General features: G+C 37.1%; 1 protein-coding gene across 1 annotated transcript in view; it reads left to right on the top strand.

Annotated features, from left to right (window-relative positions):
• cabp7b (calcium binding protein 7b) overlaps positions 1-12,952 on the top strand; it is a 28,133-nt gene extending 15,181 nt beyond the window's left edge. The window contains exons 2-5 of the mRNA XM_030066099.1: positions 11,528-11,671; positions 11,858-11,970; positions 12,565-12,712; positions 12,825-12,952. Coding sequence (XP_029921959.1) covers positions 11,528-11,671; positions 11,858-11,970; positions 12,565-12,712; positions 12,825-12,952 — 533 coding nt within the window. The remainder of the gene's footprint in view (positions 1-11,527; positions 11,672-11,857; positions 11,971-12,564; positions 12,713-12,824) is intronic.
• Positions 12,953-19,424: the final 6,472 nt, after the last annotated feature.

Here is a 19,424-nt window from a genome sequence, read left to right as displayed (position 1 = left end):
AGGATGGGATTTCCGTGCTCTGTGAACAGAGCTCTGACTATATGCAAGTGGACAAGTGGGTGGACGGGCTATTTGCATATTCATAGATCTTCGCAGTTTTAATCAAGAGAACGTTTCGAGTAATATTAATGCTGTTTTGAGGCACTAAGGGATAGTTTTTTCATGGAAAAATCTTCTAAATATGTAACATTGAACAGATAATTTATTTTTTAGGGCCTTAATAAATGGCTGGAGGAAAACTTATAATTTGCTGTAAGATTTCTATAACACTCATCAATTAAAGTTGCATAAATAAACACAAAAAAGGGTACAGTGAACACATGGATAGTGCAGTGATAATGTCTGTACTTCTATGGATTTTAGATTTCATTAGTAGTCTTGTTTATACAGCAACATCTATAAGACAACATTGCCTTAAAACATACAACTGACTTGTTTCATATTGTAGTATATATTCCTGTCCTAAGGTGACTGTACCTTGGCATAATTAATATTGTCGCACACCTCCCTAACTAAACTGATTAATCAATAGACCTTTTTCACTGCAGTCTTTTTGATATGAAATAAAAGGGTGAACACAGAAAATGCAAACAGAAGGCGTTTCTCAATACCAAGTTCGCCAAGTTCGGACCTGTGAACTTTTGAAGTTGGGACTTGGCGAGGTCGACTCGGGAGTACAGACTTGGAGGACAGACGGTCATTCTGCAATTGGAACAACAGTGAACTTGATGACCACCAACTGTCTTGGCAATATTTAATATAATCAGATATCCTGTAGTATTTACAATAAAAAAAGAAAAATGATATAAACACTGCTCTGCCTCCTCCATTTTCATAAATAAATTCCATTTAATTTAGCTAATTTAATTTAAATAAATTACAGCCTATAACTCAGAGAGGTACTATTGATATATATATATTTGATTTCCCCGATTTGATTTGATTGATTATATATTATAATAATCACTACAACTCCGCCTCATTCTCGTTTTCATGGGCTAATATATCAGTTTTACAGTTATGAGTTCTCTCCTCCGGTGTTGCTGCCATTGCCACTGGTTGGTGCGAAATGCATGTTGGGATACCTGGCTGTTTCAAGTCCACACAAGTCACCAACCGATGCATCCTCGCTAAAAGGGGCAGAGCAAGAACACATCCGGGAATTTGGACCGAACTTGATGCGAACTTTGAATTGGAACAGTACTTGGGTCGCGACTGATGACTTTTCACGAGTCCGCAAGAACACAAGTACAGACAAGAGCGTGAATTGAGAAACGCCCAGAGTGTTATAAGTTGGCAATTCAGTCTTGATATCAGGCACTAAACACAGGTGCTACTAATAACATTACTTAAGTTTTCTTCCATTTCAGTCTAAGGGAGCCAGGGTCCTGGTGGTGTTCATGCTGCTCACTGCAAAGACTCTGCTACACTCAAAAGGAACTGAAACTTGAGTAATATCAGTAGTAACACCTCTGTTTAGCCTGCTATTTCAGGTCAAAATGGCCCCTGTGAAAAAGGTCTTTTATCAAAATTGTAATCGATTAATCTATCAAGTGATTAATAGATTATTCAGCTAAACTTCTGTAATAGAGTAATAAACTACTCTATGTAAAAAAAAAAAAAGTACTTAACTTAAAAATACACATGGTTATTTATTGTATGTTTTTAGTGGATCTGTTCTCCATTACAACAAAATTGGGCACTGTTCAATTGCTTTCAATCCAGGTAAGGTAAGTTGTAAGAGTTTGTAGGGTTAAAGACAGATGATTCAAGGGTTCTTGCCTTCAAAAGCAAAAGCTTTTTTTCAATATATCTGGAATAGTTATGTCCAATGCCACAATTTTCACCTTGATAAACATTAGACAACAGAACTGCAAATTGGATGGATTTTTCCGTGACATTGTGATAGGACTTCTTACACTGAAGAGATAGATGCAATCACCTTGGGTCGCATGTTTCTACAAACAAATTACTAATGGTTTGTTACCCCAGCCAGTGCAGTAGGATGGGGGTTATGTTTGGTCATGGAAGAATCAATGACCTTGTCACACTGATTGGCCAGAGTGGGGTGTGACAATGGGTGTGGCTTCTCATAAAAAGGCATGTGAAATATTGTGGAAAGGGTGTTCATCTGGCAATGACGACCACTGACTGGCCAAATAAGGGTGTGGTAGTGAACATGATTTTGGTGAATATCTAATGTGCAATTCACATATCTTGACAATTGCATAGTGTTGGCAGAAAAAAAAAAAATGTTGGTTCCAAGTTAAAGTCAGAATCATTTTAACATCTTAAAATTGCTCTATAATATATCAACATCCATGGGAGAGTAGTTACATGGACTTGAATGGTGTTTGAATTTCTTTGTGATGACACACTTATGGATGAGCTTACTGGTGTTTTTTTAAAAAAGAGCTGGATATGCCCATTGTAGGCCTAAGAGAAGGCACTGTTAATGCAGCTTTGAAGATATGCAGAAGGACTTTGATGAGAAAAACTTGACCAGAAGGACATTCGATAAGCACATTACCTTGATATAGAAACGTGCAGTATAGACATGCTATATTGCCCTCAAAGCCACTTGTACAGTAAACGAAAAAGGCAAGCTTGCTTGACTTTTCCTGCCTTTGACCTTATTGAGCAAAGTCACAGAACATAATGCACTTAGTGGTATTGCTCCCATAGAAGATAAATCCATATTACAGTATCTTATTCTGTCAGGGCAGACAGAGTTGGACACGTTCATTTCAACCATGCAGACTTTTAGCTTATTCATCCATTAGGGCAAAAGAGTATAAAATAGATATTAGCCCTCCAAATTAGAGTGAGGGACAGAATCTGGTAAGGCATGCAAGGGCTTCATTGGTCTCAGTGGCTTAATGCTTATGTAAAAATATACATATACTGAGTTTTCTATAAAATCCAGTGAAGATAGCATTGAAAAGGCAGGTTGTTTCTACATCATGGTGCAGAGCAGGATGCATTCTAATTGCAACAGATATATAGACACATTTAAGAGTTTCACTTGTGTGGTTATGCTCTTAAGATGTGTGATAAAACTGAATATCTTTGCCATTGTTTTACAGATGATAGCAATATCTACAGACAGCGTTGCAAGTTGTATGCACAGGATAACATTATATTTAAATTTCATTTGTGTGGAGCTGATGTCAGATCTTCAGTGCTCATTTTGGACACCACTATAGCGCTCATCTGTAGTGTGGTCATAGAAAAGCCAGGATACAGAGACTTAAAGTGGCCTAGAATAATGCTATGTTCTTGTTTATTCATGTGGCAAGATTGCAGAGCCAGCCGTGTGTTTATTAATATTGTAGCACTAACTTGTCAAGCTGTAATAAGAAATCTTGTACAAATTTGTGGGTCATCTGGTTGAGTCAGGGAATTGCATTGTTAAGACTCTAAGCTGTGTTTGATATTTATCAAGAGGTGAATAAGCCTGGAAGCATTTTAGCTGGGTCTTAAATTGATGTAATTATATAACTTATTATTAATTAGATAACATGTTATAACATATTCACATTTTTCTGCTCTTTGTATGTATAATGTACTTGTCTTTACTACTCTGTGTGAGGATGTCAGTGTTTTGGCCCATAAACCTCCTTAATGTAGTGTGTCTGGTAGCACATGACGGACTGAGAAATTACTTGGGAAAAAATATGTTGACTGGCCAATTTCAAGACAACATCAGTGAAGGAAGGTGCCCACTTGGGCCAACTTCAGTGACTTGCCCTCTGTATCTGCAGTATATATGGTAGTTGAGCATTCTGTGAAAGTCTGAGTGGGGCATTGATTTAAAAAAAAAAAAAAAAAAAAAAAAAAAATCAAAAAATTAAATCAAAATCAAATGATAAACTGACAAAAGTTTCTGTTCAACTGTTAACATTGCTGAAGATGTTACCTTTTCTGTTGAACTGTGTTGAGTAAAATATGTTTAGAAAATGAAAAGAAATGGGCAAATTCTCAGGTGAAACAGAGGCTCGACCATAGAGCACATACCACCTAACATTCACATTTAGTCCTTGTCACACTGGCCCAGGTTCAATTCTAGCATGGTACCTGGTTGCTGTGTGTTGTCCCCTCTCTCAGCCTGGTATTTCCTGTCTCTAACCACAGTAACTTTCTAATAAAGCATACCCACCTGCCCCTCCACCCCTCCAAAACAAAAAAAAAAACAAAACAAAACAAAAAAAAAAAACAAGAATTTTATTTGGCCCAGTCTCAGCAGTGACATCTAAATATGAAAAGCTGACAGAGTCATAATTTGTCTCTTTTCCCTGGCTGTATAAATTTGTGAAACTCTCTTTAAGTAGACATTAAATTAAAATTAAATAGCCATTAAATTAAAAAGCCATTAAATAGCCAAATGCTGTCAATTGTCAGTATGACAGTTGTACTGTGCTGCTTCAAAACACATACAGTAACCAAAACATAGATCAGTGTTCATTCATTTCAGTGGCATTTTAGCATTTGTCAATTTTTCCCTCTGCCGGCCAAAGTTTTAAAGCAGCACAGATTATTCTTACATATGATTTTTAGAAACAAATAGATGAATGAATGAATATTCAGTGTCAATCTTGAAATAAGCCCGCGCACCTAGAAAATCCCATAAAAAGGGGCAATGGAGCATCAAACAGTGTTTCAAGGGAATGTAGCTTGTTTAAGAAAAATAATACATTACAATGTAAAAAAAGAAAAACAACATTTCTTAAAATGATCTAAATAGTCTTAGCCACACAGTTCCTAATAAGTACTCTGCTAACAAGATCAATAGCATTTATAACTGTTGATATAGATAATTATTATTGCATTAATTATTGTTGACCTCTTTTATAGGCCCAGTAATTAAATCCTTGGTTTGTAATTAAGTTTGCATTTTTTGTTTACATAAATCCCAGTTTCATTTACAACTCCTGTTTCCTTGATGGCCCACTGCTTGGTTCCTAACACACATTAAGGATGTCTTGGTCAGTCAGAGCACTCTCATCTGTCTCTAACTCCATGTGGATGTCACCCTCTGTTTCTGGCATAATGCCACCACTTAGAGTTTCCCCCATGGTTTAGGTGAGACGTGTCAAGGGTCTGGACCTTGGCCCCACCAGTGGCAGCTTCAGTGTCAGTGAGCAGCAGTACACTGCTTGCTATCAGCCTGTATAATGTGTGGCAGAAAGCATGCTCATGTTTTGTTTTTTTTTTTTTTGTTTTTTTAAATCAGGCATAAACTGGAATTAATATGATGTGCATCCCAGAGCTTTTTACCATTCTCCTTTTCTCCCCTTCCCTCATTACCATTCATCTCCTACCAGGAGGACAGGGGGAGGAAGGTGCACTAAAAATGGACATCTGCTCTTGATGAAGTGGCACTGTCATGACTGACATAGCCCAAGCCCACAATACACCTGGTAGCCAAAAAACGTTACACACGCTCAGTCCAAAACATGAACATGCCATGTTTGTATTTCACCTGTGCTACCATCCTGCTGCTGTTCCTCTGACAGCTGACATACACTGTACTGTAAGTCACCTTTTTGTGCTGCCATGTGTTTAAGTTTTGTCAGTGATGTCATATTCTAGGAGCGGTTGCTCTCTCCTTGACCAAAGGGACTGCAAGTGGCATGGAGTCATGGAGTTCATTTTGGAGTTTTAGGATTGACAATTTTTTTTTTTTTTTTTTTAAATTCCCACTTTTTTTGTCAGAAAGGAGATTTGCTGCAGTTTTGTAGTAGCAAGTTGAGCTCAGTCACTAGCTAGGTCAGTGTGACCTCATCTCTATCCAACCAGATGGGTCGTTTGACCGATTCAGCAGGGGACCTGTGAACCATAAGCTGGGGAGGATGACTGTTCACCGAGATGACGAATGAAAGATAAAAGGTGCTAATCTGACAGTAGATCAAATAATCTAAAGCAAACAGCTCCATGCAGGTGTGCATTGAAGAATAAACAAATATCAGCAAGCCTGTTTGCCTTCCAGAAAACACACATTATGATTCTGTTGGCAGCTTTCAGTCTAGCCTGCCACGGAATTGGTAGTCAAGATGTCATTTTGCTTCTGCATGGAAAAATTAGGTTAATTGTGTGTCTTAATTGTGCTTTAGTTAGATCCAAAATCAATGACTTGTTTATGGTAGAGCTGTAAGTTCAGAATAACCTGTTATGATAAAAAAAAAAAAAAACAACAACTAATAATTCTAGGAACTTTGGATCCCGCCAGGCTAATGAATTGTCAGAATGTAATAATTAATTAATATCCATACAAATATTTCAACAAGTCAAGAAATACTCATGCAGATGAAGAAAGGCCCAGATTCCCACAGCAGTCTCTAGATACCCTGTCCAGGTGATGCAGCACCTGTCGCCAGAATGGAAAGGGCATATGTTACCGGGAGCAACAAGGGAGGGATATTAGCTTTATGATCTGGTTTTGCAAATCATTGAAAAGTTGATACAGCTTATTGCTTGAGGCCCTGACCAAGTGTGAACACTGCATACACTGGACACATGAAAGTCAGAGAAAAAGTAAAATCACACCTTTAGTGTCTGCCAAGAAGGTTACTTGCTTGTTACAAGAAAAAAAGGTATCTGTATAGTCATATCCAGTCAACAGTGTGCAGATTTATGTGGCATCATTCCACAAAGCAACTTGTAATTGCAACCCTTGTACTATAAAGACATTCCCCCAATTTTATATGTATGTATGTATGCATGCATTTATTTATTTATTAGTGCTCCAAGACAAGGCTATCAAAATAAATTACAAAAAGATGATGGCAAGAAAAGTATGCAATGAAAATAAGTGCTTTGTATTAGTGAAATACCTATCTAGAGACTACATGTAAAAACAAATTTAATAATCATTCAATTATCATTCACCACACTTTTTTATGACACTTAACTAAATAATTCATCTCTGTTTGTGATTATTATTTCAGCAAAATGATTTTTAACTTTATACTGTGCTACATTTTTGCTATAATTGTTCAAAATCTAACGTTTTGGTGATTTTTTTTTTTTTTTTCAAGACAGCCAAAAGTAGTGTCAGTGATGTCAGTAAAAAGATGCAGTCTACCCACCTGCTCTTGCTAACAGTAATACTGCAAAGTCCCATTAGTATTAGTGATAGCTTGTATTAGATGCAGGATGGTTTGTCAGACTCAGAAGAGTTTCCTGGAGAGCTGATTTTAAACACTCCCAGTCTCCTGATTGCTTTAATTTTTTATTACTGATAACTATTCCCAGATCAGCCTCTCAATCTTCCCTGACTCACTGTGTCTGAAATTATATTGAGATGAAGGCTCTCGGGGGTTTCCTGTCAAATTTCAATTGCTGTCTCAAAAAGCTTGGCCACATTATAAAAACAATAAACAGAAATAACACCCTACAGTCTCAGAAAAAAGAGGAAAAATTATAAAAATCTATGAAAACCTCTTTATGAAACAGGGCAAAAATGTTGGGTAGGACTACTCAAAGAGTGATGTTCCTACCAGACCTGAGTGGATGCTGACAGCAGGCAAATGAAGACTAATTGTTGACAGCAAAAAGGATCATAAACAAAACAAAATGATTATGTGGCACAAAATGTTTTAGAACATAAAATCCTCAAACTTTTGTGGCTTTTGATTTTGTGGAGTAAAATCAAAGCACTTTCCATTCACTATTTTACACCACTGCAGTTTATTTTGCGGTGTGAAATGTTGTTCTAAATCCATTTTGCAAAACACATGGCATGAATTTGTGGAATAAAAATACATTCCATGCACAAAATGAAAGTAACCATTTGCCACATTAAGGTGCCATGTTTAAAATGTCCTGAAGTGCATTTGAGCCAGTAGATGAAGCGTAGACGCTACAGAAAGCTTGAGACATATTACATTGTGTTGCACACTAATAAAGTCATCAACATTAGGTCACCGAATGCTTAATTAAGGGTTAGAATTAAGGTTAGGGGTCAAAGTGTGTTCATCTCAGAAACCACAGGTGGGCTCCCATGGCCACTCAACGTAGATATTGTCAAGTATTTTTCTACAGAGCAAATGTTCTGCCTTTCTATCTAGGATAGACTGAAATTCACTTGTGAAATAAACAATGATCCCATAGCACTGTCCCTCCGAGCTACACTTTCATTAAATTGTAACGATAGCTGAAAAAATGTGTGTGCAGTACATCAAAATGTAGAGCTGCAGGTGACTCAGCAACGTCAGATGTTGAATATCCATCTGTCTAATTAAATGGATGAATAACACTACTGATACACTCAGACTGGTGTTTGGACTCATATGGAGCTCTATTGGACATGTAAACAGCACAACACTTCTTCCATTCTCCACGGGAGAGCTGGTAGAGGTGCTGGGCTCCAAACGTAAAGCTGATGAATGTGGGTTAGAGTCCAGGCTTACCCTTTTTTTAACTGCCAAGAACAATAACAATATTTTCCAGTAGAAGGTTTATCCACTGCGAATAGCTTTAATATGATTTACTTCACACTTCTTTCATAGGCCATAATTCCTACACTATAGGTCACACTGTCTTTAAAAGACTTTCCTGTTTTTGTCCAGTCTCCTCTCGGGTCCAGTCTCCCCTCCCTTAGCCTAGACTGTCTGCCTAAATCAACAAGGCCAGATTAAACCCAATTAAAATACTGTCCTCCAAACATTGCACACGTACAAGCTAAATGAATTTAGCTTGCATTTAATTTTCGTTTGTCCACCAGTTTGGAATTAAATAGGTTGTCATGGAAATTATCTCTTCAATCTGTATTCACATTGTATGCTACTAGACTGTTCTAGATATTTTTTTGTTTCAAGTTTATTTGAATTCATAGCTTTGAATGTGCTGAATGAATGCACAAACATCAAACAGCTTTTTATCTCCTGCCTTTGTTTTTTCTGTTTGCTTGAGTACTACAGTAATGGTCTGTGTCTATATTATTCAATTGAATCACCTATTGTCATTTGTCCTCTGTCATTCTTCCTTGCCTTTCTTGGTGTGTGCACAAGGTCCACCTGCTCTCAGTGTCAAAATGTACGCTGTGACTTTTTTCAAGGAGTGTTGGGACCCTTGAATTGTTGCTTTCAGACAAGTGGTATTGGTGAGGTAGCTTAAAGCTACACTCTAGCACTCAGTTTTAGTCACACCATGAAGATAAGGTATGATTGGGTGATGTGGGTGCTGCTTACAAATACTTTCTTTGCTTTTGGCTGTTCAATTTAATGTGATATAGCAGATACATGAAATTTGCAATAGGAATCTCACTGCAGCCTCAGAAAAGCCCCTAATGTGCCAAGCCTCTCTTATGCTGGAAATGCCTGTGGTGTAGTTGAAGTACAAGAAAAAAGCTAATGAATAAGACTACTGCTATATGTTTTGAGGCAAAATAATTCAGATTCGGATTTGGGAAAAAAGTCGGCATGGCCTAAATTGGAGGTTTTGTTTTGTTTTTGTTTTTGTTTTGTTTTGTTTTGTTTTGTTTTTAAATTACTGGATATTAACCACAAATACATTTAAATTTATTACTTATTAAAACTATGTAGGTTTAGGAAACCCACTCTAATGACTATGTATTCTGTGAATCAAAAGAAATGTAATATTATCCACATTTTTTTGCACTGTAACTGTTGTCTATTGTCTATTCTCTCCATCTGCTATACGATATATAATGTGGTTTCTGGGTTAATATTAGTTTAAACTGAAATGTTAGTTGTGAATGTTGACTAGAGTAGCGTTAGCCTTCATAAGTGAACTCAGATTGTGAAGAAATTGCGTATTATATCTAAAGTGTAAATGTTAGCAAGGGTTAGGGTTTGGATTATGAATGAGCAATGTAAATATTACTTCTGGAACACCAGTGGTTTGCACGACATGGGCTTGGCATCTCAGAAGAGCCACTACAGTTCTGATTCCAACTGGAACTACTCATATCTGCATATTGTGTCTCCACTTTTTAAAAATTATGTATATTTAAAAAATGAAAGCGCAGTAACAAGAATAACAACACACAGCACAGGCCAGCACACGGATACATTTTGCACTACCTGCAATACATCTACCAGTATATCACACTACAACATAGTGCACTGGGTTATTACATATTATAGACATTATGAACATATAAGGCGATAACATCTCAAAACTGAGGGTTGGAAAAAGGGTGAGTGGGTTACACAGGCAGTCCTGCCACTACTGGCTAAGGGTCCTGCACAGTCCAAATGCACCAAGCCACTTTTGTCTCAGCTCCTCCTCAGTGAGAGTGGCACCCAGGAGGCCCTGCCCCAGTGAAGGGAACAAGGTTAAGTGCTACTAGAATGCCCCCCATGGCTACCCAGATGAGCGAGACACCCCGCCATGCCAGCGAGGTGATCCAGGTGCACACAAGGGGCGCATAGCTAGAAAAGGTCTGCAGGATATTATGACAAAGATTCAGCAGTTCATAATTTTCCAGATGTGACTTTACATATTCATTTGTTCATCTCAGCATTAACATAAACTTTGAAGGATGACACTGTGTGCTCCATAAGAAAAGACAAAAAAGGAAGTGAAAGTTCAATCTGCCATACAAACTGAAATTCTTGCAGAATAGCCAGCTCAGTTCTTTAAGGTGTTTAGCAGTCCTGTTTTAATTAGCTAGATATTCCATACAGTCCAGATGCACCAAACCACATGTTCATACATCCCACAGCAGGCAGCACTCCCTGCTGTGGGACCCTTATCAAATCTTATGGATTTTGTTTTTCCAAGTAGTGCAGGGGATCTGTAATGTATCAGGCATCAAACTGTTGGATTACAAGTTGGAATAATAGTCACCCCCTTTAACAGAAACAATTATCCCATGGGTTCAGATCCATACTAATTACTACTGTAAAAAGCACATTTATCAATGTATTATTTGCTTATTCTAATTAGTCTGCTCTGATATTATGACAATAGATATTATTATGAAATGATGAGAGAGAGATAGAGAGATTCATACTTGCCTCCCTCGGTAATGTGAATATAATGCATGTGCTTTCACATTCTGTCTATATGCTATAACTTCACACATTTCTTTTTTCTTTAGAGTGTCATATTATTCCTTGTGTTCTCCTGTTAGAACTGTTAGTTGCGTATTTTTACATAAAACCATCTGATGACATTATTATTTATATGGTACTGTATTGCTGTGCGTTATTGAATACACCAAAGAAAGAGTTTTTCATTTTCACAAATCTTGACTGAATTGCCAGTCATAATTGGAATAAGACACGATAACACAAAAGTGAGAATAACACCCAATTACTGAGTGAGCAGTGAAGACTTTCATATCATTGAGTATCCATATCTGCATCAAACAGAAGGACTGAGGTTCTGTGTCTTTGATGTGCAACTGTCCTTTTTAACACATCAAACGGAATATGGTATGGCAGGGCGAGGAGACAAGCTGAATGCCAATATGTTTATGGATTATTTCCAAAAGGTTGCTTCTCTGCCTCTTTCCTCCTCTCTCTCACCTGAGTTATTGCCCTCCTTCTTCAAACAGAGATACGTGAGGCGTTCAAAGTGTTTGACCGCGATGGGAATGGATTCATCTCAAAGCAGGAGCTGGGGATGGCCATGCGGTCACTGGGCTACATGCCCAATGAGGTGGAGCTGGAGGTCATTATCCAAAGACTTGATATGGATGGTAATTTTGCATGATTTCTTTCTCTGTTTATCTCTGTCTATCACAATGCCACATCTACACCCATACACAGTAATTCTTGACTGAATGGCTGAGGTCAGAATACTCACAAGGAATATTTTGTCTGGATTTTGCAAGTATTTCAATAAATGAACAATGACATGCCTGTATCTCTGCCTGCTTTATCAGGTGATGGTCAGGTTGACTTTGAAGAGTTTGTTACATTGCTTGGGCCTAAACTTGCTGCTGCTGGGATGCCTGATAAATTCCATGGAGCAGATTTTGACTCTGTGTTTTGGAAGGTAGGCATCATTCATCGTCATTATCATCATCATTATTATCAGCGGCAGCAATTGTACCTTATTCTTTTATCAGAGTTAATTGTTTCCTTTTCTATTCTATTTTCCTGGTTTTCTTGGGGGCTTGTCTGGATTTTAGTCATAAACAGCCAGCTACTCTAATTACAATTACCATATAAAAACAATTGAAGTGAAATATTCATGTAAGAAATGAAGCAATTCTGAAGTGGCTTTGACATCATGCATTACATCTGATTTCTAATTGCCTCTCTGAGATTTCCAAAGTTCGGCAGAGAATTCAGATAATAATTCAGATCAGTTCAGATAATTATCAAACACTGTGTTCTAATGCTATCTCCATTACCATCTTGCATAAAGAATTCTGACAATATCAAATAATGTATTTCATCCAGTGAAGCTGCTGAAAATGTCTGCTGTTTTATACAGCTGAATACTCACACGGTTGCATTCATAGCTGGCAGCCACCCAGGAGAAACACAGCCTATTGCAGACCTGTTTCTGTGCCTTGCTGAGGGCAACTTGAGCATTAGTTGTTTTAGTGCTAATGAGATCTTTCTTGGTGTTTTTTCTGTCCAGTGTGACATGCAGAAACTGACTGTGGATGAGCTTAAGAGGCTGCTTTATGATACTTTCCGTGACCACCTCACTATGAAAGACATTGAGAATATCATTATGACTGAGGAGAGCCACCTGAACAGTCCCGAGTGCCAAGTGGATATCGATAGTATGTCTTATTAGGATGTCAATATTTTGTTTTACACATTATTCAGAAATGATCTAAATTGACATTCAGTATATCTAGATCTGCTAATATGTTTCTCTAAATCTCTCCACAGCAAGCCCAACACAACAGGTGAAACACACATGTGTGCGGAAAAGCTTGATTTGTGCCTTTGCCATAGCATTTATCATCAGCGTAATGCTCATCGCAGCGAATCAGATGCTGCGCAGAGGAATGAAGTAAATAATAGTCTCAGTGCAGCTTCCAACTGGATACAAGACTGAAAAGCAAACCTTAAAAAAAAATGCTGTTTTTGGTTTTGTCCCATTGTATTTTTGACAACAGCTCTGGCCTGACATTTCACTGACTCAACATGACCAGATGCTATATCACATGTTTTCTTTAATGGACAAATGGTTGTAAAGTCTGCATACGATGTTAAAAGACATTTGTGGAGGGTGAAAGAAAGAAAGAAAAGAAAGAAAGAATGATTGAATGAATGAATGAATGAAAGAAGACATCAGTAGCCCACTGATTCAAAAGTGTTTCCTGGAATAGTAAGAAAATGAAATAGTGTTGCAAACAATAGAAGATGTAACAACTAAAATGTATGAACTGATGTATCAAAATAACTGATGCTATGTGTTAGTATCCTGACATTTGGAAGGCCTCCAATGATAACAGTGATAGAAAGCAAAAAATAGACCTTGCAGACTGAAATATGGACTGACTACATACTAAAGCAGTGGACCACCTTCAATTTTCTTGATACCCAAAGATTTTAGATAATTGAATTCAGTACGTAGTTAAGAAACTGTCCTCTGGCAAAGAAAAAAATGACGCCATACGGCATTTGTACAGCAGCTCATTATGACCTAGTTACATTTAAAATTAAGTGACCTCTAGTGGTCATGTAAATAATGACCACGTTTACATGCACACCATATTCCTGTATTATTCGGAATATCCTCAATATTCCAGTTGCGCACGAGTCATGTAAACACGCACCGAACCCGATTAAGGTCATATTCCGGTTGGAGAATATTCTGAATAAAACCCCTGGCATATGCCTGTTCTAACCAGAATATTGTGCCATGTAAACACCTTAAGCAGCGCGAACACATTATTCTGAATATTACCTTAACCAGAATATTGACCCAAATCGGAATATGGTGTGCATGTAAACGTACTCAATGACACTGTGGTGTAGTGTTAAGGGATGAACAAAGTCCACGAGGAGGCTTTCACTTAGCTGGCCCGAGATCTAATCCAAACAGGAGCAGTGTTTGTTTATTGGCAGCTAATGTTAGCTAGCTAATATTAGCAAAAGCTCACAAATATTAGCAAGCTAATGTTAGACAACGTTTAGTATCCTCAACTATTACAATAACTATTACGATAAATCTTTTCCTAACTTTAACGATAACCTTTTCCTGACCTTAACCAAGTATTTTTAGTGGCTAGCTTGCTAGCTGTCAGGCTAACATTCATTAGCAAACGTTAGCTTGCTAGCTTGTTTGCTCAGGAAAATATTTCCTTTGGGCTGTATTACTGTGTGTTCAGACCAAACGTGATGCATATTTTGTTGACATGGACATGGACGCTAACACAGTTGGGAACTTTTTGCTGGATTTGAAAAATTTCAACTAATGCATAAAAGCAGGAGTGTTTCCTAAATTAGCTACACATACAAAACACAGGAGCAAATAGACGCAAATTTGCACTGGGCAACACAAATGATGTGAATGACACAAATTTCATGACATTAATCTTTGTTAATTTAGTGCCAAGATTTGTCAGCCCATTTTGCATCCAACTCACAAAAGGCTCAATTGACTTTCCTTAAACAGCCAAAGGCCTGCTGTGTGCCTCGCGTTCCAATTGGCTTCCTGATGTCAAACAAGACATTTGCATGCACCAAGGACATCATATAGGATATGACTTACTGAGTCACAAAAAACTTGAAGAAACATTAAGAACAATTTCTAACAGATTTCATTGCACAGTGCTGTTGAATGAACTATATCAAACAATTTAACACCTCTCCACAACATAAGTATCAAGACGTGTGCAATCTGCCCAGGTTTTGAAAGGGAAAAAAACAAATACAAAGAGACAACATTTCAAGGGCAAATGTGCTGATGGCCTGACTCTCCCTGATTTCTTTGAGGCAACAAAGTCTAACTTCTTTCAAGTTTTGTTTTATTTTTATCAAAGTAAATGTCAGATAAACAGAATGTCAGAGACCACCATGTCCAGAAGGTCCAAAACTGAATTGAAGGTGTGAGCTATTCAAGCACAATACCTCAGCAGACATGAAAAGATATGACAGATATGAAAACCCTATGCGCAAGCAAGGGGACATCCCAAATTGAATTGGAGCAGCTCAAATGTGGATCTGAACCCATCTAAGACTCATAAAACTTTTGGCCGTCTGCTTTGAATCTGGTATTATTTCCACTTAAGACATTCGATTTACAAAATTGCTGTCTCAGAGCACTGCAACCCAACAGCTATTTGATAAACATCCTCAAAGGCAACAGGGTTTTATGTAGTACTAATCTTTGAATCCAATATCCTAGAGCCAGCTTTCTATTTGTACCACTAGGTTTTATTTACTCTTGGCAATTTTTATGCAGCATTGACCTTCTCAAGCTCTGCAGATATGAATAAGTTTAGGGCAGAACTTTGAAGTTGACTCCAGTAAAACAAATTTTGGTCGGTTTTAAAGGGAATGTATGATAATCAGTGAAAATCCAGCTATGGAAAGTGTCAAAAATGGAAGAGAGAGAGGAGATGACGGGCAGACAGACCATGACCCAGACCCATGCCAGTGCAACCACTGTGCAGACTACTCAACTGATTCACACAGAACCCACACAGTCCACGTTTAAAGATGTCATGATTTTCTAACAATTAGTCAACTTGTTTCGAAGCCCTGAGTTGGCTTCTCTCTGAGGTCATTTTGTAAGTCAAATGAATTCCATGCTGTTCCCGTTTTTCCACAGTTCAAGCTGAACTGAAAACAGCTGTAGGTTTAATAATGAAGCCAGAGCGTACAGTGAGCTCCAAACAAAAAGCCTGGCAGATGACAGAAATCAGTATATAAACTTATAATCGCTGCAGAAAGTATCAGGTGAGTGTCTGCACATCAATATTTATGCAACAAAATCCTGAATCCAACTTGATGTTGGTTTTCACTCGACCGTCACATATCTGGCAAAAACACACATTATGTTATGCATACTCACAACCTACCTGAGATACACGCACAATTTTGCTGCATAGTCTAGAACTGTACATGCATAACAAAACCAAAATGAATCATAAAACAGAGAAAGACAATTACTGATCAGTTGTACGACCTGAGCTGACTGTGACTAAGTCCAACCACCAACAAGAAACTCTGAACAGTAATACATGGTAACTGTACTATTCATAGTCAGTGAGAATGATGAAGGTATTCCCTGTCAACTCATCCAATCTAAAGACGCACAGCACACTTGCATGTATAAGAAATTAGAAATAAATGTGTGTTCTGTATGTGATTTCAAACTTAGAATTCTGATGTATCTGTTCAAATGATTATGCAAATTGTACAGCAAAAAAAAAAAAAAAAAAATCTCAGTATTTGACAATTTTCTGTAAATGACTTATTTTATGTGGATGTGCAGACAGTATCAAAATACTTAACAGTATACTGTGAACAACAATCTAACATATCATGAACAATGTTGTTGTTTTTATTTTATTTTATTTTATTACTTTTTTTTACATGGACCACCAAATAATATATTATTGGTATTGTTTAAAATTTGACATGGTTATATTTTCTTACTTGATAAAGTGACACATTAAGTGATTTTATTATGAATGTAAACATATGGTTTTATAAAAAAAATTAAATAAATACAAATAAAAAATAAAAAATGAAATAACAGAATAATAATAAGAATACACACACACGCACGCACGCACACACAATCAGATTTCTGATGTTTCATTTCGAGGTAAACTGGAGTCCGATGGACATTCAGATACAGTTCTTGTTGTGCTGTAAGGCCATGGACTTGCATTAACGTTATCTCTTGTGTCAAAGATTTATTTTTCAATATCTCTTTTCTTTACAAATGTTTGTCAAATTAAACAACTTTTACAAAGTGTTGTATATTTTTTTTCTTGCTCTTTTTATCTTGTATCAAAACTATAACATAACAAAGAAAAAAGATATGTGAAAACTGTGGAGCAAACATAATAATAATGATTCTGGCAATACTCTAAACAAAATGGATATTTTAACTAGTATCTAATACTTGTTTGAAGTTGTGTGAACTATTCATGTGACATCACTTATAAGTATGGCTTTGTGTGAATGTAAAATATTGTTACTGTATCAATAACATACAGTGGTCTTAAATAGACACTGAAGCAGATATTGTGAGCTGTTCTATATGTTTGTGATTAAGGGAGAGGTTTGTATACAGTTTTTTTCACAGATTATCTGGTCTTTATTATTCCCTTCAATTTAATTCAGACTGTAGATGTCTTCTGTTTTGTGCTAATGTCATTTACAGTGTTCAATAATTGTGATCTCTGATACCTTGTCTCAAAGTAATTATTTATAGTTTTAGAAAGGTGGGAAATTCATTTTAAGAATATGGGCTGTTTTGGCAGAAAATAACCTGACAGTACATGTATTTTTGAATTAAAATAAATCATAAATATTGTAAGTGCTAATAAATATTTATGCAATAGCTACTCACAAAGGAATGGAAAACCTCTCCCCGCTGTAATCATTAAAAGTTCCTCTCACTTTGGACAGTTTGTTAATCCATCCTACAGTGTGGCATTATTTTTAACCCCTAGATTGAAAATGTAGTGTGTCCGTCTTTTTTGTATGTACTGTAAATGCACATAATGGTTACTGCATCAGTTATACACTTATGTAAGTGGTGTCCAGATGCATGTAGTCCAATAAACATAAAGGCATTAACAGTGGGCCAGCCGTTTGGTTTTCATTGTATAGGTGTACAGGGTGGGGTCAACATGGAAATGCAACTGCTACTTACAAATCAAAGTACTGCAAAGCGCATTTTAACAAATGATATGTCATGTAAATTATACATTATGTAAATGTATATTATAATTACATCACATTTTAGATGTTCAGTTGGCATTTTTACCCAGAGCAACTTACAATTACAATAAAACTGCTACAGAGGGAGAGGGGATAACGGGAACAAGATAAGGTGTAAGAACAGGAGATTGAGGTGGGGTCCACACACACACACACACACACACACACACACACACACACACAAAATTTTGCCCTGTGCTCTATTCGTACACCTTGGCAATAGAAATGACTATTTCCTTGGAACTATGGTGCTGCATCCCTTGCAGCACCACTCACTATGGGGAAAAAACTGGGGAGCTTATCGTTGACTTTAGGAGGAAAAAAGTAGAGGTTTCTGTCTTGATTGAAACGGCTGCCATGGTCCCCTCGTACAAATACCTGGGGGTTTATGCGCTTAACAAGCCAGACTGGAAAGAGAACACTAATGTCATCTTTAAGAGGGCCTATTCTAGATTGTTTTTCCTCAGGAAGATTGGGTCATTTGAAGTCAGTAGGCCTCTGTTATATGTATTTTATCAAGGTATCTTAATAAGTGTTCTTTTTTATGCTGCTGTTTGCTGGGATGGCAGTGTTATTGCTGAGGATAGGAACAGAATCAAAAAGTTGATCATGAAGGCAGGATCTATTACCAGCCTGACACCAGATTCTCAAGAGAACATCTCAGAACACAGAACCATAAGGAAACTTCCAGGTGTTCTGTCACAGGTTGATTGTCCCAGGACCTTTATAAAGAGTAGCAGGAAAAACTGGCTCCTATTGCCAAGATGGTGCACTGAAAGGTTCAAGACATCTTTTGTTCCTGCAGCAATTAGGCTGTTTAATGAACACTGATGATGCAGTGCCTCCTCCAACAATCATTCATTGTATGTGGCATTCACACATGTTGTTGTTATTGATGAACTTATTGATGGCTTGTTTTTTGTTTGTTTGCTTGTTTGTTTTTGTCTCTTGTATTGGCATTGTAGTAAAGGCATGTGCTTTCCCTCAGCAGCTTTGCCTGTTGTTATCTACTGTATAGATGACATATCGTGTCTGTGTCTTTGTTGTTGTGTTGAGCTTGTGTTTGTTTTTTTTTTTTCTTTTTTTTCTTTTTTTGTCTGTGGTGGCAAACAAGTTTCCCTTGTGGGGATTAAAAAAAGTTCATCCTATACTTACTAGGTACTTTATGGTAACTGTCCTACTGTTGTATTACCATGATTTTTTAAAAGTATTTTATGGAAATTATGATTAATCGGTAGTAATAAAAAAACAGTGGTCAAACCATACTATAAGATGGCTTAAGAAAGCATAGTGAAGACCAAGTGTGCTACATCATAGTGGAGCAAAGTATTTTGTGCATCCAACCTGTAAAAAACTATATTGTTTACAATTTCTACAAATAAAAAGAAAAAAGAAAACTGCACTACACCTGGTGTTTGATGACTGGTGCTGATCCTTTACCCAATTTTCCCTCTGGGATCAATAAAGTCTTTCTGATTCTGATGCTGATCCTGATCCTGAGAGCAAAAATGACAAATACAAAAGTGAGGAGGGGAAGGCACACAGTTATGCTCTTTTATATCAGAACTTGAAATGTAT

Source organism: Myripristis murdjan, chromosome 12 (genome assembly GCF_902150065.1).
Source record: "Myripristis murdjan chromosome 12, fMyrMur1.1, whole genome shotgun sequence".
In the NCBI taxonomy this organism is placed as follows: domain Eukaryota; kingdom Metazoa; phylum Chordata; class Actinopteri; order Holocentriformes; family Holocentridae; genus Myripristis; species Myripristis murdjan.
The sequence above is the reverse complement of the archived record's forward strand: the minus strand, read 5'-3'. Positions and strand labels throughout refer to the sequence as shown.